The sequence below is a fragment of the Leopardus geoffroyi genome, chromosome A1 (assembly GCF_018350155.1).
Source record: "Leopardus geoffroyi isolate Oge1 chromosome A1, O.geoffroyi_Oge1_pat1.0, whole genome shotgun sequence".
Lineage (NCBI taxonomy): Eukaryota > Metazoa > Chordata > Mammalia > Carnivora > Felidae > Leopardus > Leopardus geoffroyi.
This window is the reverse complement of record NC_059326.1, coordinates 135,665,093-135,691,504: the sequence shown is the minus strand read 5'-3', so window position 1 is coordinate 135,691,504 and position 26,412 is coordinate 135,665,093. Positions and strand designations below refer to the sequence as shown.

Below are 26,412 nucleotides of genomic sequence, written 5' to 3'. Positions count from 1 at the left end.
TTTATTTATTTAAATTTTTAATGTTTATTTATTTTTGAGAGAGACAGAGTGCGAGCAGGGGAGGGGCTGAGAGAGAGGGAGACACAGAATCCAAAGCAGGCTCCAGGTTCCGAGCCATCAGCACAGGGCCTGATGTGGGGCTCGAACTCACAAATGGTGAGATCATGACCTCAGCCAAAGTAGGCCGCTCAACCCACCCAGACGCCCCTACAAATATTTTTAAAGCATAAACATTATGTTACAAAAGAGGATATATAAGTCTAGATCTTCAATTATGTACATAATTAGTAAGACTAGAAAATTATCAAGATTTTAAACACCACACCAATGCTGAAAGAGTCTTTCTGTATACGTTTGTTAAAATTTTAAATATTTATATCAAAGTCCTTCTTTAATGTTCTCTCTTATACAAGGCCTTGCCTAATTTATTAGCAAGAAGTTACTTCTCTCTCCTTTAAGCCTTTGATGGGCTCTGTACCTCTGTCACAACACACAGATTCTGCTTTGTACCAAAATTATTTGTATCTTTGGCCCCTCTGACTTTCAGAATATAAACAGTTGAAAATAGCTGAATTTATCAATCTATTTAGGGTCTTATCAAAATTCATCATATAAATCAGGGATTCTAGTATTTGTTGAAATGAATTCAGTTGAAATGAATTCAGTTAATGAAAGGGCATTTCATGCATAGCCACTTCAAAGTTTGAATACTGTTTATAACAGCAAAGATGTGAATGACCATGCACATTCCATTGTCTCCAAGAAACTGTTAGGCAAAGAGCTCAAAATCTAACTAATTTTTGCTACCTCCATGTAAGATGGATTTGGCAGAGAGTATAATCTTGAGCTCACTGCCATTCAGTATCATGCTTGGTTTATTTCCTCTTACTTAATTCAAATTAAAGAAAAAAAAAGCTCTGAAAAATTATTTGTATTAAAAGTAATACAGTTGTATTTTCTGGGGTGCCTGGGTGGCTCAGTGCATGGGGGGCCAACTCTTGATTTCAGCTCAGGTAATGATCTCATCAGGCTCTGTGCTAACAGCATGGAGCCTGCTTGGGATTCTCTCTCTCCCCCTCTCTCTGCCTCTCCTCCACTCATGCACGCATGCATATTCTCTCTCCCTTTCAAAATAAATTAAAAAAATTTTTTTTTTAAATTTTATTTCCTAAGATGGAATTTGCCCTGAGAATTTTTTCATTTTGTTACATCACCTTGATGGTCAAGGTACCTACCCATAGGAGAAAATCCGAGTTGCTTTCCATCTACTCATCAGGGCTGCAAAAAGTCCCATGACCAAAGCAGAGCAGTCAAAGAGCATGTGAAATCCATCTGAGATCAGACCCAGACTATTGGTCAACACTCCATAGAATAATTCCACAAAGGTAAAAAGCTAAAATATGTTTAAAGACAAATAGGGGAGGAATGTGTTGGGAAATACTGTTGCAATACATTTATCAGAATGCAATCATGACAATTTTAACCGTTTATTACACAAACCTTACTTGATGATATAACTGCTATTTTATTTCATTTCATATAAACTGTTAAGATACTAAATCAGATAGGTTCATCTTACACATCATTTAAAAGGAGACAGTTTCATTTATATGACTGTAGAACTCAATAAACTAGGCTACAAAATGTTAGCACTGTGGTCTGTAGTGAGATCCTGTAAGAAGTAGATAAAAATCTTTACAGGATACTATATTTACTGATTTGAAATAGTACACTAAACTGATGCAACTAAAATGCCTCAAAAGTTGCATAAGTAGTCTGAATATGATCCTGTAATCTTCCTATTACTTACAGAAAATATAGTTTTAGCCCCTGATGATCAGAAATTTTGGTAATTACTAAAATTCTACCAGAAATATCAAAATTAAAAGATTAAACTTTTTAAGGTATGTCATTAATATTTAAAAATCTTACCAGATTCAAGCACAAGAAGTAAAAGATCTGCCTAGAGTCATTTTCCTCAAGAATTTGTTTTAGTGATTCCTTAATAAACCTAGGGATCGATTGGGAGCTATGCTGAAAAGCATCACCCATGAAGTTATAAAGAGGTGTTCCTTCAGGAGAATATCCAATTAGAGTGCCTTTCTGTCCTCTCTTAGAAGGAGATGATAAGATGTTGGCAGCTAAAAAAAGGAAAAAAAAAACCCATGAACATTATAAAAGCTTTAAAAGCTTAAGCTACCAAACCAACACCGCACCCGTCAGCACTAAATGCAAGCACTGAACAAATTCCCAAATTAAGTAAATGACTTCCACACCAGAATCCATAAGATGAAATTTCCTAAGGGGAAAAGTGCTCACACAAAATGAAGAATATAGCGCTCACTACCACTCCTCCGGACAGGACGTGTTCAGTGCTTTCCTGGTGTGCTGCTCTGTTCATAGCTCGAAGCTGGTCTGTTATTGGATGTGTCCAAAAGTTTCCAAAAAGTAAAGCACTAATAAAAATGGGAAAGGATCCATAGCGGGCACATTTGGAAACTTCCATTTTGACTGAACAAACAGAATCGACATAGAAATCCAGGATCATGACAAAAAAGATAACTGTTGTGAAAGGCATAATGAGAGAAAACCAAGACTCGACTTTACTCTAGGAATTAAACAGAGAAGAAAAAAAGAAATTGTCAGTACTGCAGAGGTATAAAGTTCATATCTTATGTTTTAGTTAATCTCTTTATATATAAACAAATACTGTGATTAAATATGATTCATAAAATGCCAAAATATAAGAGATATAAAATATTACTGCATTTTCCTAGTAGTCCCCAAAGTATTAAAAAACAAAAGCATTATGGTTTAATAATTTTATAAATACTAAGTGATTCACAATCCTTGTGTATAAGTAACACATGGTTAAGTATTAAATTGTGTCTTTTTTTTTAAATTTTTTTTTTTTTTCAACGTTTATTTATTTTGGGGACAGAGAGAGACAGAGCGTGAACGGGGGAGGGGCAGAGAGAGAGGGAGACAGAATCAGAAACAGGCTCCAGGCTCTGAGCCATCAGCCCAGAGCCCGACGCGGGGCTCGAACTCACGGACCACGAGATCGTGACCTGGCTGAAGTCGGACGCTTAACCGACTGCGCCACTCAGGCGCCCCTAAATTGTGTCTTTTTTTTTAAATAAAATTTTTTTTTTTGGAACCAGGAGGCTTTCCAAGGCGCGGCCCCTCCCTCGGGGCGAACCCATTCCAGGGCGCCCTGCCCTTCACAAAGAAAAGAGAACTCTCCCCGGGGTTCCCGCAGGCTTCTCCCGGATCGGTTGTGTTACCACACTTAAAATAAATTTTTTAAGTTTATTTATTTTCAGAGAGATACAGAGAGTGCTAGCTGGGGAAGAGCAGAGAGAGAGAGAGAGAGAGAGAGAAAGAGAGAGAGAGAGAGAGAGAGAAAGAGAGAGAGAGGGAGAGGGAGAAGGGGAGGGAGAGGGAGAGAACCAAGCAGGCTCCACAGGGTCAGTGCAGAGCCTAAACAGGGCTTGAACCCACAAAACCCCAAGATCATGACCTGAGCGAAAATCAAGAGTCAAACGCTCAACCGACTGAGCCACCCAGGCACTGTGTCTTTTTTTTTTTTTTTTTTAATGTTTATTTATTTTATTTTGAGAGAGAGAGAGCGCGAGCACACATGTGCATACACGTGAGTGGGAGACGGGCAGAAAGAGAAAGGGACAGAGAATCCCAAGCAGGCTTCCCTTTCAGCATGGAGCCCAACATGGGGCTTGATCTTACGACCCTGGGATCAGGACCTGAGCCGATATCCTGAGTCGGATGCTTAACTGAGTCACTCAGGTACCTCCTAAATTATGTCTTTAACTGATTCCTTTGAGCTACAGGAATGGGAGGGATATATATATGTAATAGTACTTGATTTATATTTTCTATAAGCAATAAAAATTCCAAAAATTTTTCAAAAATTATGAAAAAAAGCAAAGATAACTTACAACACTTGTAAGCTTGAAGTGAAATAAAATACAACGTACTGAAATGAACTAAAATTTATAAGTAACAGCAATTCATTTTACTTATTACCAATACATTCCTGCTCTTACCTCAGTTGTCACAGAAAGAACAATGACCCATGGACATAAGAGAAGCACAGAAACAAGATGGGATAAAGCTTGAAGACGCTTGGCTCCACCAACATCTATAGAGAGTTTTCTGGATGCTGTATGAAAACCAACTTTACAACACAAAGCCAGTACTAGCAGTAATACTCCACCCTATAAATAAAATTACATAAGTTTCATTAGAAACACACGGTTCACTCAGTCCTTCAATACATAGTATTGGAAGAAATGGAACTATTATGTTTTTTCCATATCCTAAATTACCAAACTACTTAAATGTCAGGCAGTACTGTAAATTACTGATAACTTACTTTAATGCACTTTTAAAGTTACAGTTGTGGTAACTTTTCAAAATCTCTTGATTATGTTAGGAACAAAGAAAAGAACATACCTTGTGATCTGCCACACCTAAGAAGGCAATGGCTGTGTAAAGCATGTGAGTTAGAGCGCTGTCATGATGTCCTTCAGCTAAGTGAGTTGCAGTAAAGGAAGAAAAACCCCAAATATTAACCCTTTGAATTCTGAAGTCCTCCTAAAATCTTAGCTACATTATTTTGGGTTGACTAGAGACTAATTTGGGAACCCCAAACCTGACTACCTGCAACAATATATTGCCCTTAAAAACAAAACAATTAAACATTTAATTTTGGGACATAATTTATAAATTGGAATGGCTTGTATTTTTGTTGTCTCCAAAACAATTATAATAGTGCTTGAGATACAGTTGTTAAATTTCAGGAGTTAACCTTCAAAAGTATATGCATGCATACTATGAGTAGGGCAAAGGGACAAGACCAAGGAACATTTTGGACCATTCCTACCAAGGAATTAAGGTTGCTCTTTCAGCACAAGAGGTCGAATCAATCCTAAATCTATTTCTAAATCACTGACCATGTAAGCCTCAGTAAAGCAGCAAGTAGAAAGGGTTGGTGGGGCGGAGACACATCACAAGCAATGTGGAGTTTTGCAGTCATGCCACCCTCTTTCAGTCTAAGAAAGTAAAGTGTTATTTAAGTTACAGGCTCTAGAACAGTATCAGTAACCAGAAGAATTAAAACTGGTGTTCCACGTTCTGCTAAATGGAGCGGGCAAAGGGGTATGGACAGGAAGGAACAAGGCATATCTGTTTGTAGAGGAAAAGGGGTATACTTATTTGACTGGAAAGTTGGGGTTATAGAAGAGTAGAAGCTGAACTGGAAATAACAGTTTAGAGCAAGAGAGTGATTACCAGGTTAAGGAATTTCAACTTTTTCTTTTCGGCAAGAAGATGCCAAAGATTTTTCATTTTCATTAAATTTCAAAAAAAAGTTTATATTTAATAATTGCAACTGACTTCTAAATCAAGTATTTGAATTGTTAAATTTGTTACAAGGGAGTCAATGGATTGATTTTGTTGAATGGCAAATCCTTTTTTTTTGTTTTGTTTTAAGTACCAGGACATTCTAAAATATTCTTTCACTGTCTCTGTAGAATATATTGATTAGGATGCCATAAAATATTTAATTTAGAATGAATTTACTCATTATTTGAATACCTACATTAACTCATGGAAGTTTCATTCATGACTGATCAGTTTAATTCAATCCTCCTTGTCCCATTCTGCCAGTTTCCTATTTTCAAGACTATGTAATTCCAATCTATTGCAAAAGGATACGGTGTTCAGCCATTTTAGCCATGAGATCATCATTGTCGAAAAGCAATAGGCAGATCACAGCAATAATGAAAAAAGCAGCCCCTCTTGTCTGAAAATGAAGAAAATATTACTTAGGATGACTATTTTAAGAGCTGATTTTTAAGATCATGACTATACAAATACTAAAGAAAAATTGTTTTCAAATAAATATGCGAAGAAAAAATAACATCTGACATTAAAGCCCTTCTACTATATAACATAAATAAGCAGTATTAACAGATAAAAAAAGCAAAGAGCTACAACAAATTCTGCAGAATAGTTTAAGGGCATTTAAGGCATATAATAATGATGACTTCAACTGTCTCCTTGTTCATAGGACTAGGCATGTTACCATGCACAAACCATTTATGTTTGCAGAATTAATATCCCTAAATGTTACTTTGCTTCGGGTTGAAAACCTCAAGAAGCTACAGAATTATTAGCATGAACTTACTTTATTCTACAACATGCAAGTGATAGACAGTTAATTTACAGTTAATTATTGATAATAATATCAATATTCTAGTTATGACTCTTCTATGGAAACAGAACTAAGAGGGCACATTAAGAAAATTGGCAGTCATTTCTCATATCCAGTAAAGGTGCAGAGCATTTAAAAGCTGATAAATTTTTAAATTTTATATTCTCATTCCAGGGAAAGGATTTTGATGAAAAAAAATCATAGGAGGAACATACTGCCTAGTTTATGCAAATACTTCAGAATTTTGGGTATAAAAGCCATCTAAATAGCATTATTATACATTCTGTATTTATAAATTTATAGGTGTACTACCATACACTTTCATTAAATAAAAGTTAAAATTTAAAGTGAGAGTCCTATTCATTAATGTGATCACCACTATACTTGATAAATTCTCTTAGAGTGGTGGATATTTTGACAAAAGTCAGTACACATAAACCACACAATATCAACAATACCCAGCTATGGAGAATGTAATTTAATCTTTTGTCAAAGAGAGCAAATGAAATTTTGTAGTGCTTCAGTCACAGCTAAGAAAAAAACCCTGCAGCTGGATAGATGCCCAGATTTGTAACACACTAATGAGAAAATATATATGATTTATACTCTCATTTCTGAGTCTAACTGCAACAAATTTTTTGTTTTTAAGTCATTTTTATTTCTTTCTTAAAAAACATTTAGTGTGTGTGTGTGTGTGTGTGTGTGAGAGAGAGAGAGAGAGAGAGTGAGAGAGAGAATCTCAAGCTGGCTCCATGTTGTCAGTGCAGAACCTGACGTGGGGCTCAACCTCACATCATGAGACTGAGATCATGATGGGAGCTGAAATCAATAGTCAGATGCTCAACTGACTGAGGCATCCAGGTGCCCCTAAAGTCAGTTGTATTTCTTTTGTGAGTTGTCTTTCCCTGCCCTTGGATCATTTTTACTGAGAATCTTAAGCATTTTTCTTAACTTACTTGAGTGATTTATATTTTAAAAGAAATGTAAAACTTTTACTTGTGGTAATTTTTGTTGTTATTGTTAGTTTGTTGTCTGCACAATGACTTCTGTTACATAGAAGGTTATAATCATAATGAATTCAAATTTACTGAGTTTTCCCATTGTGATTTTTTCCCCACTGCTTTTATGCTCAGAAGGTTTTCTCCACATAATTTATTTTATTTTACATATATTTATTTTATATATTATACATGTTTATATTATTTCGTATGTTATATATTTATGTTATTTAATACATTTTACATATTTTAATTCTACATTTATTTTATTATATATTTGTGTCCACAAAACTCTTCAATCCACTTGACATTTATTTTTTTATTTTTAAATATTTATTTAAATAAATAAATATTTATTTATATATTATTTATTATAAATAAATAATGAGAGAGAGAGAGAGAGAGAGGGAGAAAACCCATGAGTGGGGGAGGGGCAGAGATAGAGAGAGAGGGAGACACAGAATCCAAAGCAGGCTCCAGGCTCTAAGCTGTCAGCACAGAGCCCAATGTGGGGTTTGAACTCACAAAACTGTGAGATCATGACCTGAGCTGAAGTTGGACAATTAACCAACTGAGCCACTCAGGTGCTCCACTTGACATTTATTATGGCGTAATATATGAATGGGATCAAAGAAAGAGTGGCATACAGGGTACGCCTGGGTGGATCAGTCAGTTAAGCAACTAACTCTTGATTTCAGCTCAGGTCATGATCTCATGGTTTGTGAATTTGAGCCCCTTGTTGGGCTCTGTACTGATGGCACAGAGCCTGCTTGGGATTCTCTCTCTCCCCCTCTAACTCTGCCCCTCTCCTGCTCACGCTCTCTTTCTCTCAAAATAAAATAAACATTGAAAGAAAAAAAATATTGGCATATGCTTTAATATTAATGATCCTATTTGAAATCTATGGGCTGGGTAGTCTCTCTGCTCTCCTTGGCATATTACTTTGTTCACTTAATTTTATTCATGTGCCTCCAATACTCAGCTTGAAACAGCTCCTTTTAGAACACGGACTACTACACCTTATTTATCTTTATTTCTCCTTTCCCCTGTAATTGGGACAATGTACCATGCACAGAAAGCATTCGATTGGGTAAAACAGAAATACTGTAGTTTTAAGAATTTGGAATTGTAGATTTATGACTCATTTACCAAAGAAGGATAATTCTTAAGTTATTTAAGATAAAGAAGGCTTCTGGGGTACCTTCAGTAGGTTAAATGTCTGACTCTCGATTTAAGGGTCGTGAGACTGAGCCCTGAGTAGGTCTCTGCACTGAGTGTATAGCCTACTTAAGATTCTCTTCCAAGCCTTCTACCCTTCTCCTGCTCATGTGTGCACTCTCAAAAAAAAAAAAAAAAAAAAAAAGATAAATAAAGCTGCCTAGTTGGCGAAATGCTCATTAGACTTTATAACAAGTTCTTAGGTATTTTCCAAAAATGACGAATAAGGGTTAAAAATGAGGTGTGTGAGGGGCACCTGAGTGGCTCAGGTGGTTAAGCAGCTGACTCCTGATTTTGGCTCAGGTCATGATCTCATGGTTCGTGAGATCGAGCACCGGGTTGGGCTCTGCACTGACAGTTCAGTGCCTGCTTCTCGCTCCCTATCTCTCTCTGCCCCTCCCTTGCTCTTTTTCTCTCAAAATTAATTAAAAAAAAAAAAAAAAGAAAGAAAGAAGAAAGAATAAGGTGGGTGACAGGCTTGGCTACAGCATGATGGAGATTTTTGTGGTGATCAAACAGTTCTGAATCTTGATAAGGTCTATGGATTATATCAATGTCAATTTCTTGGTTTCCATAGTGTGTTTGAGTTGGTAAGAAGTTACCACTGAAACTGAGTGAAGGGTGCTCTTCGTGCTCTTTTTGCCACTTTCTGGGAACATATGATGATTTTGGAATAAAAAGTAAAAAAAGTTTGCAAGAAAAAGTTAAAATTAGCAGAAAAAGCCCCTGAATTCTTTTATTTATTTATTTTTGAGAGAGAGAAAGTGTGTGGGCAAGCATGGGGGGAGGGACGGGAAGAGAGAGAGAGAGACTCCCAAGCAGGCTTCCAGCTGTCAGTGAGGAGCCCAATGTGGGGCTCGAACTTACGAACTGTGAGATCATGATCTGAGCGAAATCAAGAGTCAGTGCTTAACCGACTGAGTCATCCAGGCGCCCCCAACCTTACATTCTTTTAAATGCTAAAAGATATTATGTAATTGCTTTAGTTAATACTTTACACGTATACTTTCAATTTTCAAGTAACTAATAAAAGAAAATTGTACCTTTGCTGGTCCTCCTCCAGAACTAGTGAACAAAACACTGAGTAGTGAGATGACAACAATATCACTGTGTTCAAATAGCAGCAAAGTCCTAGAAAAATACAAAAACATTATCATTCACACAAAATATATCTGATCTTTACCAAGAAGCATGAATTCAACAAGAGTAAGAGAAAATAAGTATTTCTTCCTGATTTCATAAAACACTGAGAAAAATAAATAGGTACAAATGCTTTAGAATTAGCTACCTTTTGGCATTATCTACCTGGTAATACTACTTGCATGATTATATCACACCAATTTCTTGTGTACGTGTGCCAGGAAACACTTAGAGGTTGCTCATACCAGCTTTGTTTGCAGTAGCCTCAACTTAATGCTACTGGTAAGAGAAAAATATAAATTAGAGTGTATCTATTCAATGGACTATTTTACAACAGTAAAAAATGAATAAAATTATATGAATATATTAAGAAATGGTGAATACTACACTTTAAATGTGTTATAGACTGCATGTTTGCATCCCCTCTAATTTTATATGTTGAACTCAATCCCCAGTGTGAATCCCCTCATGAATGGAATTAAAGCCCTCATATAAAAGACGATAGAGCACTCCCTTTGCCCCTTCTGCCATGTGAGGTTATAGAGAAACCAGGAAGCAGTGCCTCACCAGACAGTGAATCTGCCTCACCTTGATCTGAGACTTGCCAGTTTCCAGAACTGTGAGAAGTAAATTTGTGCTGTTTAAAAGCTACCCAGTCTTTGGTATTTTTGTTATAGCAGCCCAAATGGACTAAGAAAAAAGGAATGAATCTTAAGGTATGTGAATCTTATATTTAAAAATTGCCATAAAAATGAACTATATATATATAACATGTATCGAGATAGGCAAGTCTCAAACATAAATTTAAATGCAAAAAAGTACACTGTAGACCATACACGCAAAATCATCTATGTACATAAAGTAAAAAACTTGTAAACATTAAAAAAACCCACAATTAAACATTAAAAAAAAAAAAAGACTTAGGTACATAGTGAAAAAACTATAAAGGAAACCAAGAAAATGAAAAACAAAACTTAAGATGCTGACTACACCCAAGGGTAGGGGGAGATGGGGATACAATCAGGAGGGAAACACCAGCATTCAAAGGCATTGGTAAGATTGGTATTTTTTTTTTTTAAGTTTATTTATTTCAAGACAGAGAGAAAGCAGACAAGGGCAGAGAGAGGAGGAGACAGAAAATATCAAGCAGGCTTTGAACTATCAGTACAGAGCCTGATGTAGGGCTAGAACTTACAAACCATGAGATCATGACCTGAGCTGAAATCAAGGGTCAGACGCTTAACCGACTGAGCCACCCAGGATCCCCATATATATACACGTGTTATATACACATATACAGATATATATATATGTATATATATATATATATATATTTTTTTTTTTTTTTTTTTTTTTTTTTTTGAGAGAGAGAATGCACAAGTGAGCATGCGGTATAGGGGAGGTGCAGCAGGAGGGAGAGAGAGAATCTTATGCAGGCTCAACACTCAGTGAGGAGCCCCATATGGGGCTTGATCCCACAACTGTGAGATCATGAACTGAGTCAAAATCAAGAGTCACTACCCTTAACTGACTGAAACAACCAGGTGCCCCCAAGTATTGGTAAGATTTTATTTGGGGGACTGGATGTTGGATACGTAAATGTTCACTATTATTAAACATATTTCTTCTCTTATCTGTATGAAATATTTTAAAAACTTAAAAAACTATCACCAGCAAAAACAGGGCTTATAGGATCTAAATAGTAAGATTTTCAGCTTCTCTTTTAACACATTTTCATTTTTTCTCTTTACTCAAAAATCTAATACAGAACACAGCAATACTAACTTTAATTCTATTAATGATTATGAGGTACTACTTAAGAAAATAAATATATCAAAAGAGTAATACCAACCTGAAATGAGACAGGCTATGGAACACCAAAGAGGTCTTTTTTATTTGAGAGAGAGAGACAGTATGTGTTTGTGTACATGTGCATGAGGGAGAGCAGCAGAGGGAAAGAGAGAGAATCCTACGCTGGCTCCACAGGGAACATGGAGCCCACTGCAGGGCTTGATCCCATAATCCTGGGATCATGATCTGAGCTGAAATCATGAGTCAGAAGCTCAACCGAATGAGCCACCCAGAAACAACTCCACAAAGTCTTTCTAGTCAAGAAACTGCATGATAGTTTTTATTTTTTATTTATTTATTTATTTTTTTATTTTATTAAAAAAATTTTTTTTTTCGACGTTTATTTATTTTTGGGACAGAGAGAGACAGAGCATGAACGGGGGAGGGGCAGAGAGAGAGGGAGACACAGAATCGGAAACAGGCTCCAGGCTCTGAGCCATCAGCCCAGAGCCTGACGCGGGGCTCGAACTCCCGGACCGCGAGATCGTGACCTGGCTGAAGTCGGACGCTTAACCGACTGCGCCACCCAGGCGCCCCAGTTTTTATTTTTTAAAACTTAAGTAGGCTCGATGCCCAACATGGGGCCTGAACTCACCACTTTGAGATAAAAGAGTTGCATGCTCTACCGACTGAGCCATCCAGGCACCCTGCACGATGGTTTTAATAAAAGAATGAGAGGGGCAGTGTTGGCACAGGAGCTGGCAGTGAGGGATTTTAAGGGTAGGAAGTAGAGGACTAAATAAGGAGTCAAGTAAGAATTTAACAATTTTCCCCTTCTTTCCCTACCCTACTATGTGGGGACAGTGATTTAATAACATACAGAACAAAACATAATTTCATGGAAAAGAAACTTAAAATATTAGAGATGATAATACTGTTAATCATATTCAAGCATAAAGTGAAAAAGCTCTCCCAAGCTGAGAAAATCCAGCTGCCTTACCTACCATTCCAGGATGCTGTTGCTGTCATGGACAAGGACATGACATCTGGAATTATGTATACCCTGCATCTGACGAAGTACACAGTAAATAGGCTAAAGGGACTCAAACCTGGAAGCTATTCTATTAGCTAAAAGAGGGGAAAGGATTTTCACAAAGCATTTTCCACCTATCATTTTTACTCTGTCTACCCCATTATTCTGAGTGAGATTCTTTAAAATACCCTTAATTTTATTCCTTACCTCTCATCATCATACCCCCCTCCTCCCAACAGTGGCCAGGTACTTTTTCTTATACTGTCTGTCAATCAATGAGTAAAACTCTTTAGCTACAGAGAAGCATTAAAAATGTTTATGCAGAGTTGTACATGTTACAATTCCTATTAAGTGGCCCTTAAGCACCACCCCCCACCACCGGGAATTGGTCCATTACACAAAAAAATTGCTCTATATAGATGTAGGGGAATATGAGACTTAACTCATCTTTAATCTGATGATTGACACACTGTTGTCAAGACATTTGTTTACGACCATATTTTTAAAGAATTTTCTGTTGGTAAGAGTATTTCAGAGTAGTGAAGAAAAAAGTGTTTAAATAAAGATTTTGCTCTTCTACTGGTTGATTTTATTTACCACTTCAGACCTTTTAGTTTCTAAAATCAGTTGCTAAAAGGGATCACCAAGGGATGATAAAAAGCCACCTATGCTAAAACTTTTCTGAAACTGGATTTAAAAAAAATTTTAATGTTTATTTATTTCTGAGAGACAGAGTGCAAGCAGAGGAGGGACAGAGAGAGAGAGAGACACAGAATCTGAAGCAGGCTCCTCTGAGCTGTCAGCACAGAGCCTGACAAAGAGCTCAAACTGACAAGCTGTGAGAGCATGAACTGAGCCAGTCAGACGCCTAACTAAGCCACCCAGGCGCCCCTGAAACTAGATTCTTAACTATTAAAATATCATGACAGATCATGAACAATACATTAATGGTGTTCACCAAAAGCTAGACCACAAATTCAACAGGTTCTCTCCTTCCCTCCCTCTCTCCCCCACTCTATATGTTGAATTGTATCCAATGCTATACAAGTGATAGAAGCATTTGCACATAAGCATTTGATATTATATATAATGGAAGAAAACTAATATTCAAAATTAAGAAACACAAACAAACATTCAAAATATGCACTTTTACCTTAGTGGTCCACAAAGAGTGAGGCCAAAAAACCACAAGAGTGAAATGATACACCCAGCAACTGCATGCTTAAATATTTTGATCCACTATAAATGGAAACAAAAAGTTAAAAATTTTACTCATGTATGTTTTTCTATTATCTCAAAGTCTTAAACAAAACACATAGGGAAAGAAAATAATGGTAGCACTTAAATATTTTAAAGGCTAAATAATTACGTATCTTGAAATTAAATAGAAAATGTTAAGATCCTTTGACTAAATCTAGATTTGTAAGACAGTAGTCTGTTTTCCATTTTCTATATTCTTATCTGTTGTTAGATTTTGAGATCTTTTTCTATAGAGTATAAATTTTTTTTTTTTTATTAGTTTCTCACTAGTTTGCTAGGAACATGTATTGTTTTAGTCTTTAAATTCTTTTCTAGAGATATTCAGAGCTTTAATTACTTCAAAAGAGAAAAAAAGTTATGATGGGGTTTAAAATATTAATCCCATTTTTAAAACATGCATGGTCTCTAAAAGAGAGGTACCTGCATTTGTCATTTTAATAAAAAATTGCAGTACTAGTTTCTAAGTTGTCGCATACAGCAAACACGTAGTAGGATATACCTCTACTGTCCAAAGAGGTGATAATATGAGGTGACTATGCAAAATGCAGGACATTTCTGCTATGTATCCTGAACTTCAGGGGTCTATAGAAAATAATAATGAAGATGAAAGTAACAGCTAATACTTACTGCATAGTCACTATATCCCAGGCACTACTTCAAGAACTTTATATGTATTAATTCATTTATTCCTCACAGCTTCATTACAATGGTATTATTAACTCCATTTCATAGGTGAAAATATTAAGGGAGAAATTAATTAACTTGTTCAAAGTAAAAGTTTGTAAGGACAGACAGAATATGCATCTGTCTGCCTCCAGAAGCCTCATTCTTAACCCCTATGCTTTATCTGCCTCCTCATGACACTTGTACTAGGCTCTTGGGTATGTCTCCATGTCTCATTCATAAATCTTTCAGAGTAAGGATACTGCATTACAAAAAAAGTACTGTATAACTTAACATTTTTCTACTTTCTTCTTCATATTTTTTTTTACCCGACGACCCAGCAATAGCACTGCTAGGAATTTACCCAAGGGATACAGGAGTACTGATGCATAGGGGCACTTGTACCCCAATGTTTATAGCAGCACTCTCAACAATAGCCAAATTATGGAAAGAGCCTAAATGTCCATCAACTGATGAATGGATAAAGAAATTGTGGTTCATATACACAATGGAGTACTACATGGCAATGAGAAAGAACGAAATATGGCCCTTTGTAGCAACGTGGATGGAAATGAAGAGTGTGATGCTAAGTGAAATAAGTCACACAGAGAAAGACAGATACCATGTTTTCACTCTCATGTGGATCCTGAGAAACTTAACAGAAACCCATGGGGGGGGGAAGGAAAAAAAAAAAAAGAGGTTAGAGTGGGAGAGAGCCAAAGCATGAGACTCTTAAAAACTGAGAACAAACTGAGGGTTGATGGGGGGTGGGAGGAAGGGGAGGGTAGGTGATGGGTATTGAGGAGGGCACCTTTTGGGATGAGCACTGGGTGTTGTATGGAAACCAATTTGACAATAAATTTCATATATTGAAAAAAAAAAAGATTTTATTTTTAAGTAATAAAAATACTTAAAGCTCTGGGTTTGAGCATGGGGCTCGAACCCAGAACCCGGAAATCAAGAGTCACACATTCTACGGACTGAGCCAGCCAGGTACTACCCTCTTCTGCATGTTTAAACATTCTGCAATCTTAACACTTTAGTTTACTCTTAAAGCCTTAATACTGAAAGACAAATCAAGACCAAGTTAACTCTGGAAATAATCTGCTGTGTACTTAAGTCATTTTTTAAGTAACCATGCTCAAAGAAAGGTCACTGTCTCTTGGCCCACTAACTAGGAAGCTGCTAGGAAAAAAGAATTGTGCAAAAAACTCACCTGGTGTTTGGTAATACTTTTCCCAGAAGAAAATGGCTTTTGAAACAAAACCATAAAAAATGCAGTTCTGTGGATATTGAAACATTAATATATTAATATTTGTCTTATATACAAGGTGTAATCTTAAGATATTTATCTTAAACAAATACACTAGAACTTGAAAGGTATGTTACCCTCTAAAAAATTATACTGGAGAACAATATTTATTCAAATAAAGCTTCCACTGCAACATTTTGAGGAATGCTTATTTTGTAATTATCTTCAGAACCAATTCACAAGCCACAAAAGAAAAGGAGTCTCAATGTTTTTTCATACTGGGAAATACCAAAAAAAAAAAAAAAAATCTATCTTCTCCAAAATTTAATAACAAATCTTGAAATAAAAGAAATGAAGAAAGTACTTATTGTATGTCTTTAGGTTTCACATTCCCAAAATGATTATATAAAAATGCATACAACTGCTTACAATTTCCTAGTAAAGAATCACTTTCCATAATTACTAAAATTAATTCCCAGGAGTCCTTAATAATAGACTGTTATTAACAGAAAGTGGTCACTATAAATCTCAAGATCTAGAGAAACTTTATTTACAGAGAATTTCTTGCAATATGCAGAATAATGTAAATTTATATTATATGAGGACCCTGTAGTGTGAAGGGAACATATAGTGAACAAAACCCGGCACAGATTAACTTAGAAAATAAGGAACATCTGTGCCAAGACAAGTCTCAGGTAACATTCTACCTGCTGGAAGGCTGAACTACACCAGTGGTATGGTCTGGAGACTCTTTTAGGGAAACTGTAGCATCAAAACTATTTTTACAAAAATTCTAATAAATTATCTGCTCTTTTCACTTTTATGCTCTCAGGGGTATACAGTGGAGCTCTTCAGAGGTTAACTGATAAAAGAGATCCTGCAACAGACTGAACGCTGAAACAGATATGAGAATTTAGCAATCTTCTATTAAGCTGGACATTAAAAGAAATCTACAAAAACTTCATTAATGCAAAGTACAGTATAAGTCTAGTTTTGGCAAGCTATTACAGTACAATAATCATTTAAAAAATTCTCTTTGTACCTCTAACCTTAGGTATTCTATTTTTTTATTAAATTATCATACATTAGTGAGGAGGGATAAATAGCACAATATATTCTATCTAAAATTTCTTAAAGATACTCAGTTAAAACAGGAGTTTCAAATAAATAAAACATAAGGAAAAAGGAATCACACACACTCACCCAAGTTTTAATATAAAAATGAACTGAACAATGTGAACTGCTTTTAGGAGATCGTATGATTCAAAAAGTCCCACAGCCTTCAAAAATTTAGTCAAACATAGTAACACAATATATTTTGTTAATCTGAAAAATAAAAGCAGAAACAAGTTTCAGTATCATTAAAATCACAAGGAACTCTGTCATTTGTTCTTTTCTTATTATAAAAGTTTTGGGATCATTATAAAAACCTCAGATATTCATTAAAAACATCAAACAAAAGCCCAAACAACTCACCATCTACATAACTACTATTAATATTTTGGTATATATACTTGCAGATTATGTTCTTTTTAATGTTTATTTATTTATTTTGATAGAGAGAGGAGGGAGGGGCAGAGAAAGAGGGAGAGAATTCCAAGCGGGCTCTGTGCTCTCATTGTGGAGCCTGACTCAGGGCTCGACCCCATGAACCGTGAGATCCTGACCTGTGCAGAAATCAAGAGATGGTCTCTTAACGAACTGAGCTGCTCAGGTGCCCCCAGATTCTTTTCAATGTATAGACCATGTGTCTATGTATATGTGTGTATGTGTGTGTATAGTCTGTTGAAAAACAGACACCAAACTCTACCTGCAATGAAACTAGAAGAGCACACTGTAGGAAGAAACAGAGGAATGGTAAATGCCTTAGATTTACCCCTCCTCTGCTTTGCTATGTGGCTGCAGTGAAAGTCATGGTTGAAAAGTCAAACAACCTGCCCTACAGAGTCTTGTAAAGGCTCAGGAATCTGAAGCACCTGAGAAAGGCCTGGGGAGTTAAAAAGAGAAGCATCAAGAAGTCTTCCAAGTAGTTAGATCCCCACATTCTCACCCAGCAGAGCCAGGCAACTACCTCTCCTCAATCATGACAGGACAGATGAGGCTTAGCTTCTGGAGACGTCTAGACAAAAGGCAAAGAGAGGAGGCATGAAGTGCTAGAATAAAACCATGGAAATTAAAGGAAGTTTCTTAACGCCACCCCACCTCCCTTTCCTCTTCTACCTCCAATATCCTAACGGCTGGGCTGCAATCTCCCAGCAGAACCCTTCTAGGGATCCACTAGGGTTACGCCTCACACAGGTCTTCATTCTAATTAGCTTTTTAGCCCTCACTCAAATATGAATAGCAAACATAGATAATCAATCCTTTAAGATAAGCTTATGAAAGGCCAAACAAACAGAAACAACAAATTTAACAGATAAAGACATTACAGGTAATAGCAGAAAACAACAAAGAATAATAAATAATATTCTCTGAGATATAAGAAAGAATATTGCACGCATGAAAAAATTAGGCTGCCATAAAAAGGAAGAAAAAAGGAGCTCTTGAAAAAGAAACTAAAGTTAGGGAAGAAATTACTTCAATTTTCTAGCCTAGTGGTTTTCTTAGAATAAAACCATTATTCTTTGCATGAAACACATTATCTGTGTGTCCATTGTAACCGTGTAATACTGAACCGTGAATACTGTAATAATGAACATTATAGAACATATACAAATTAGAAATAAAAAAGAAATAAAAAGTTGAGAAATTTAATATTTTTTCCTTCACCCTAATAGGAGATTTTGTGTAATTAATACTCAGGAGACCATTTTTTAAGTTTACATCAAACAGGTGTTAGTACATTAAAAAGTAGGTGTAAGGGATGTCCAAGGCCAGCACACTGGCAGAGATGAGAAGTCTCTACCAATGGGAGAAAAAATTCAAAAAGCAAACAGAATTTTAAAAGAAACCTAAGTCACTCAGAGTTAATATAATCTGACATCAAGGGGGATATCAATGTATATAGGACAGTATAAAACTTGATGAATGTGAATAATCAAGTGCCATGGCAGTGAATTAACATGAAAGAGCTAAACTACACTAAACAAACAGTAATCTGATTAAGAAGGCATGAAAATATAGATTTTAGGAAGATTTTGATGCAATTATTAAAATAAATTTTAGTCCTTGAAAGAATGAATCTCAGCATCTTCACCAGCCAAGATGGCTCATTTTCTGTTTTAGTCCAGATAGTATCATACTAAATTTAAAAAAAGAAAAAAAGATTTGAAGCAAAGTGGTTTTTCTTATCATGAACATAATCTGGGGGGCCTTTGATAGTGCAAACTGGGGATTTTAACTATGTGAAAATTAATCTCCCAAAAGCTAATAAAAATGTTATTGTCAAATCATGTAAGTCACATCCTAAAGCATTCTAAAGAAGTTCCCATTTAACCCATTTGTTGATCAGTATAAACTTTATTAAAACTTCTGTTTAAAAGATCAATCAGGGGTGATGGGTAGCTTAGTTGGTTCAGCGTCTGACTTCTGCTCAGGTCACAATCTCACAGTTTGTGAGTTTGAGCCCCACATAAGACTCTGTGCTGACAGCTCACAGCCTGGAGCCTGCTTCAGATTCTGTGTCCCCTCTCTCTGATCCGCCCCCACTCATGCTGTGTTTCTGTCTCTCTCAAAAATAAACATTAAAAAAAAAAAAAGATAAATCAGATTTTCTGGGATAATAAAAAATGTCCTATAGCTTATGATGGAAGTTACATAGGTTTACACATTTGTGAAAAATGCAAACTTACACCTTTAAAATAAAGTGATTTACCTATTTATTTATTTATTTATGAGAGAGAGAGAGAGAGAGAGAGAGAGAGAGAGAGAGAGAGAGAGAGACAGGAAGGGAGGGAAAATCTTACTCAGGCTCCACTCGGAGTGTGGAGCCCCAAGTGGGGCTCGACCCCACAACCTTGGGATCATGACCTGAGCCGAAATCAAGAGTCGGAAGCTCAACTGACTGAGACACCCAGGCACCCCAAGTGTGTTTTGTTTTTGGACTGTCTGTAGACTGGCTAAAAACACACAGTACAACAAAAGAAATCTACCAAATGTCTAGCAATTGTACAAGTATGAAAGTAAATGTACATTGTGCTAGAAAAAACTGAACACTAACACCTTAGAAATTCTCTAGTTCAATTCCTCTCCTGTCACAGATTGGGAAATTAAAGCCCACAAAGTTAGCTAGGGTCAAGCCCCTGTCCCTTAAGTATGCTCACTTTATTTATTTATTTATTTATTTAATTTTTAAAAAATGTATTTTGAATGAGAGAGCGCACAAGTGAGGGAGGGGCAGACAGAGAGGGAGAAAGAGAATTCCAAGCAGGCTTCATGATATCAGCTGAGAGACTGACAGGGGGCTCAATCCCATGAACCATGAGATCATGACCTGAGCAGAAATCAACGGTCTGTTACTTAACTGACTGAGCCACCCAGGTACCCCTTTATTTTTTAAGTAGGCTCCATGCCCAACGTGAGGCTTGAACCCACGATCCGGATATCAACAGTCACATGCTCTACTGACTGAGCTGGCCAGGTGCCCAAGTATGCTCTTTTTAATAAGTCACACACAAAATCAAAGTTCATCCAAAGGCTTTGAGGGTTCCCATCTCAATTACACATTACACATTCATAATAATTTATTACACATTGTAATTATTACACATTTATAGTGGCTCACACAAACAGTAAAATCATCTTTAAATTATACATTTGTAGTGGCCTACACGAATAGTAAAGTCACCTTTATTAAAAAAATTTTTTTTAATTATTTTTTAGAGAGAGAAAGACAGAGTGTGAGTGGGGGAGGGGCAGAGAGAGAGGGAGACAGAATCCAAGGAGGCTCCAGGCTCTGAGCTGTCAGCATAGAGCCCTACACAAGGCTCGAACCCATGGACTGCAAGATCATGACCTGAATCCAAGTCAGACGCTTAACCAACTGAGCCACCCAGGAGCCCCAAAATCATCTTTAAATATGAAAGACAAAATGCACATTAAAACCTAGGATTAACTTATATTTTGGCCCATTTAAGCTGGAGAAAAAAGTCATATAGACTTTAGTACAGTGAACATATTAACTATATGAATGCTAAGTAAATATTCTGGTCAGGGTAGCAATTCAAAATTAACCAATGAAAATAAAAGTTGGGCTAGAAATTCACTGTTTATTAGTTCAAAACACAGGGACCGTCATCATATGTGGTCAGCAAATGTTAGTCAAATGAAAGAATGCGAACTCTACAACTACACCTATGCGTTACAGTACCATCTCATACAGTAACACATAGAGTGCAAAAACAGAGTACCTTAAGTGGCAGTCCAAGCTTGTGGCAATCTGAACTATCAGCAACCCAGGCATGGACTCAGAATGAAAGAAAAGAATGAAATCAAGGAGGGGACACTAGAAACCTCAAGGGCTTTACTCCTTAAGCTCTTAATTAGGTGTAATAATAAGGCAGTAGGATAGAAGCAAGGACACAAAGAACAACAATGTCAAGATAGGGAGAGGAAAAACAAAGACCAGGAAAACCAGACAGACATACATTAAAAATCACCAGTGTGGGAATTCTCAATGTCAGCAAAGAGCCTTGTACATTCTCCATGGGGCTAGTTAGCCATTCTTCAAATTTTGTTTGCACACGTACTATATGCCAGATGCCATATGTGGCCAATGAGATCTAAGGGAAGACTGACAGGGTGGCTTCAAGTATAGCCTTCCCTCTTCCTGATAAAAGGGCAAGATCCAGCTGGAAATGCTTCTGTCTTCTTTCTGCCTTCAAGGGAGGAGCTTTATCTAAAAAATGTTATCAGAATGTTAACATTATCTAAAAAGTGTTATCCATCTTCTAACAAGCCTGAATATGAAAGCTGATACACTTAGGATGGCAGAAAGCAGAGGCAAAGAATCTGGGTCCTAGATGGTATCACTGAGGTTCTGAACAAATACCTGCAATCGCTGGTTTCTTTTATGTGAGAAGAATATATCCCTATTTGTTTAAAGCTCTTAGTTTGGTTAGTTACAACTAAATATATTTCTAGGTGCTATCTGTGACTCTGAATAGATGCTCTCAAGGAGTCTGAGGCCTAAGAAAGTGAGGCAAGCAAACAAGGATTTATGCGACCCAAATGAGTAAAGGGACTTTTAAAATAGATGTAGAAGCAACTAACTCTAACTTTGGAAGCAAAGGTCTGTCTTCAGAGTTTGAGATGTGTAACTGTGTATTAAAGACAAAGTAGGAATTACAATGGAAGAAAAGGGAAAGGGTATTTCAAAGCAGACAGCAGCATTTGGAAAATACTAATACTAGGATTAAGCCTTCGAATAAATGTATTTAAGCTCAATTAACCAGATCATAATGACCAGAAGTTATTAAGGAAAAGGTAAGTTATCTTTAATAAAATTGTTCTGCCAAGATGGGGCAATAGGAGAAATTATTTCTAAGTTATTTTTATTATTTTTCTAAATGTTTTTATTTTTTAGAGAGAGAGAGAGAGAGAGAGAGAGAGAGAGAGAAAGTGTGAGTGGGGGAAGGGCAGAGACAGAGGAGGAAAGAGGACCCTAATGCAGGAATTACTTTTATAATCTCTGTAGTTTAAAAACTAAAAAAGGAATAAAGAAAATTAGTGTCATCATAATAGAGGGGCACCTGGGTAGGTTCAAACTCATAAACTCATAAACCGCGAGATCATGACGTGAGCCAAAGCTCAACCGACTGAGCCACCCAGAAGCCTCTAAGTTACTTTTGTTTAAAGTATTAATAAAACTTTAAAATAAATAAGTTTGGTACTTCAAACACAAGATTTAGTCAGAAGGAACATTAATTTTTTTTTTTTTCAACGTTTTATTCATTTTTGGGACAGAGAGAGACAGAGCATGAACGGGGGAGGGGCAGAGAGAGAGGGAGACACAGAATCGGAAACAGGCTCCAGGCTCTGAGCCATCAGCCCAGAGCCTGACGCGGGGCTCGAACTCACAGACCGCGAGATCGTGACCTGGCTGAAGTCAGACGCTTAACCGACTGTGCCACCCAGGCGCCCCAGGGAACATTAATTTAAGTAAAATAGTTCTTCATAACTTACTACTATTATGATTTTTTATTTTTTTATCTTATATTTTTTAATGTTTATGTATTTTTGAGAGAGAGAGAGCGTGCGAGCAGGAGAGGGGCAGAACTCACAGACTGCTAGATCATGACCTGAGCCTAAGTTGTACTCATAACCGACTGAGTCACCCAGGTGCCCCATATTATAATCTTTTTTAAAAAAATTAATTTTTTTGAGGGGGGGAGAGGCAGAAGGGGGGAGTCGGGAAGGAGAGAACCTTAAGCAGGTTCAAGCACCGGGCTTGATCTCACAACAGAGAGAGAGATAATGACCTGAGACAAAATCAAGAGTCAGATGCTTAACCAACTGAGCTACCCAGGTGCCCCTCTATTATGATGACAGTAATTTTCTTTATTCCCTTTTTAATTTTTAAACTACAGAGACTATAAAGTAATTTCTGAGAAGCTGCTTGTTATTAAAATTTTAGGTAAAATGGTTCCTAACTTCCTCCTCATAGGTGACCAACTGGTCATCCTTCCAAGCCTTTTCCTTTGCACTTCCACGTAGACACATGCATATATTATATATTGACATATTTACAATTGTACACATATTTTGATATTGCTATGTGACTTTCTGTGTAACATGTTGAAGATTTTTGCTACTATTATTAAACTAGGAAAATTATTTTAACATTTAGTTAAAAGTTGGACTCTCTGATTTTATTTTGAGAGAGAGCATTTCTTTGAGATAGAGAGAGAGAGAGAGAAAGAAAGAACATATGTGCAAGCATGGGGGAGGAGCAGAGAGAGGAGAGAGAGCAGGCTCTGCACTGTCAGCACAGAGTGCAATGTGGGGCTCGAACTCATGAACCGTTAAGATCGTGACCTGAACAGAAATCAAGACTTGGATGCTCAACTGACTAAGCCACCCAGCTGCCCTGGACTCTGATTTTTAAAGTCTCAATGAAGTTTTCCTGCTGGCCTACAGATGAAACACCAGCTAAGGCGAAATAACCTTATACTAATAAGTAGGTATCTGTAGTTCATATTGTGCAGGGAAACACTGAAACAGCTTTATTTACTAAGGAAAGATGTGGGGGTGAGGAGAGGGAGGCTCTTCAAGAGGGGCAATGGTCTTTGAGCTACTTTCTGGGCAACTCTGGGAGACATACTTGACCTACTCAAGTTATAAATCATGATTTGCCATTAACTAGTTCCATCAAACATATCACTGGTCTTTTATATATAGGATTACAAAAATCTCTGGTTCTCTAAACCTGGAATTACTGAAATTTGGGTTTGGGTCTAAATGTGCTTCTTGGGCTTTGCCCAGTGCAGCAGCTCATGGTTCTCCAGTAAACAAAAAACAAAATCAGTGCATGTAAGGCATGGGGTTTAGGATAACTGATTCCTAGTTCAGTTATTCTTTCTGTTAACTTCTGACAATAAACTTTTTTCTATATATCAGTTTCTTGATCTGTGAAACAAGGATACTATTATGTAGTCTGTAGCACTGTATTAAGGATTAAATTAGATGCTATACTCAAAGCACATCGGACACAGGTGTCCAACAATGTTGACCATCACCCTGTTTCCTGCAAAGAGTACTTACAGAAGCCGAAAAGAAGGATTTTAAACAATTGTTTTAAATTGTGAATTTGGGCATAAAAATACACACAAGTAAAGGATCTGTGAACTAGTTTCTGCTGCAGATTATAACTAGTATTGGATAATTAGTCTAGACAAAGGAAAATGCTTGCAACTGGGAATCTATTAAAAATGCAATCACTCCTGAGTTGAATTTTTCTGATGAACTACAAGAGCAGTTCTGCTAAGCAAAAGGCTGTTTACTACATCTACTTAACATAGTAACCTCCTGAATAAATAATAGCTTGAAACTATTTAATAAAAATAATTTCTAGTTTACAGAAAAGTGGCAAGAATCATATACCCTTTACCTGGATTCCCTCATTGTTAATTGTCCCATTCGCATTAACTCTCTCTCTCTCTTTAAATACAGCGTTTTTTTCCTCAACCACTTAAGAATAAGTTACTTACAACACATTTTTTACCCCTAAATTTGGATTTCCTAAGAACATGGACATTTTCTTATAAAATCAGGAAAGTTTTCAACTTCAGAAAATTTAACATTTTTATGCTACTTCATCACCCATGGTCTAATTTTGTCAACAGAGCTATTACTGTTCTTTACAGCAATTTTTTCCCTCTACTACGAAAATCCAGACCAGAATCGCCTATTGCATTTCCCTGTCATGGTTCGGTCAATAATATGTGATGCTGTTATTTACAAGAGATTAGAAAATTAAACTTATACTACAAAAATGCAATTGATTAAAGTTCTGTTCCAGCATTTTATGTGTTCTTTCCTTTTCAGTAAAAAAAGGTGTGTTAGCAACGCTATTTCTACAGTTTCAAAGGATTTATCAAAACAATCTTTAAATCTCAAAAGGAGTAAGGAAAAAACAGAACCTCATTAAAAATGAAGACACTAAATACCAATTCCAACAAAACCGTTGGTGTGAATTCTATGCATCTTTGACACTACTTCAGAACTTAAGACAAATCAAGAAGGAGACACTCGCAAGTGGTTACTGTACTTATCTCTGGAGGTTAGTGGGAACATGGGGGGGGGTGGCTGGTAAAGTGGTATTTCCGCTTTTCATTCTAGAAATTTTTGTAGTGTATGAGGTGGGTTTTTTTTTTTTTTTGTATTTACCATGAGCACACATTTCTCATTTAATAATAAAAAAATAAAATCAGAAAGATAAAGAAAACTAGATGCCCGGCTGCATTTTTGATGTACGGGGTTAACCTGAATATCGAAGTTCATCCGTTTGTACTTTGGTTTCTTCGCCTGAAGATGGTGACACCTTCCCCTAACTTACGCAGGGAGACGCCAGAAAGGTTAAGTAGTCACTAAACTACTGTTGCAGGGAGAAAGAGCCAACAGAAATGTTTGTCACGGACCAGAGAAACGTCTCCCGTGGGCCGGCTGGCAGAGCGAAGGTTAACGGTCTGCCTTGAACAGACCAGAAACTCCAGCAGAACGGCCCTGGGTTTTAGAGCGTTCATTCTGCAGCGGGCAACAGGGGAGCCAATGAAAGTCACAGGCACCCGAGGCAGAGGGAGAGGACGGACGGCTCCCGGCGCGCGCGAGCTGAGCTGAGGGCGCACCGGGCTGTCAATGGGACAGGAGGGACGCCGGTGCCCGCGCGCCCGGGGGGCAGCTGCCGTCCGGATCCGCGAGTGGGAGAGCCGCTCTGGAGGCGCGAGCCGGGTGGGTCACACCTACCGAGCGCTGGGCACGTCCACCGGCCCGAGGCCACCGCCGCCGCTGGGGCTGGCTAGCACGTCCCCGCCGTATTTCTCCTCCATCCCGGGGCTCAGGAGCCGCCGCCGCTGCCCCCGCCGCGGGGTTTCCTCATGTCTCGCCGCTGCCGCGGAACAGCGGGCGCAGGCGCGTCACTCCCCCATGATAGCGGCCCCCTCGGGTCCCCACAGGCCAGGCCGCCGCCGTCCCCGGCTCCTGCTCACTAGCACACGCGCGTCGGGACTAGGCCGCGGGCAGTTCCGGCGGCGCCGGGCTCCCCCGAGGCGCACCGGAGCGGACGTTGCCAGGCCACGTCATCGGGCCCAGCAGCCCTCACTCCCGGGGGAGTGCCCAGCCCTGCGCCTGCGCATAACAGAACACTCGCTTTCTCTTGCCCTTC

The 26,412-nt window shown here is 37.5% G+C and overlaps 1 protein-coding gene across 1 annotated transcript in view; it reads right to left on the bottom strand.

Moving 5' to 3' along the window:
* The window catches only part of SLC30A5 (solute carrier family 30 member 5), a 35,206-nt gene extending 8,820 nt beyond the window's left edge, over positions 1-26,386 (bottom strand). Inside the window, exons 1-11 of the mRNA XM_045446080.1 lie at positions 25,995-26,386; positions 16,797-16,919; positions 15,558-15,624; positions 13,572-13,657; positions 9,498-9,585; positions 5,740-5,827; positions 4,477-4,553; positions 4,068-4,238; positions 2,320-2,608; positions 1,933-2,141; positions 1,236-1,393 (exon numbers count right to left, since the gene is read on the bottom strand). Coding sequence (XP_045302036.1) covers positions 1,236-1,393; positions 1,933-2,141; positions 2,320-2,608; positions 4,068-4,238; positions 4,477-4,553; positions 5,740-5,827; positions 9,498-9,585; positions 13,572-13,657; positions 15,558-15,624; positions 16,797-16,919; positions 25,995-26,077 — 1,439 coding nt within the window. The 5' untranslated portion in view covers positions 26,078-26,386. The remainder of the gene's footprint in view (positions 1-1,235; positions 1,394-1,932; positions 2,142-2,319; positions 2,609-4,067; positions 4,239-4,476; positions 4,554-5,739; positions 5,828-9,497; positions 9,586-13,571; positions 13,658-15,557; positions 15,625-16,796; positions 16,920-25,994) is intronic.
* Between the last annotated feature and the right edge of the window lie 26 nt (positions 26,387-26,412).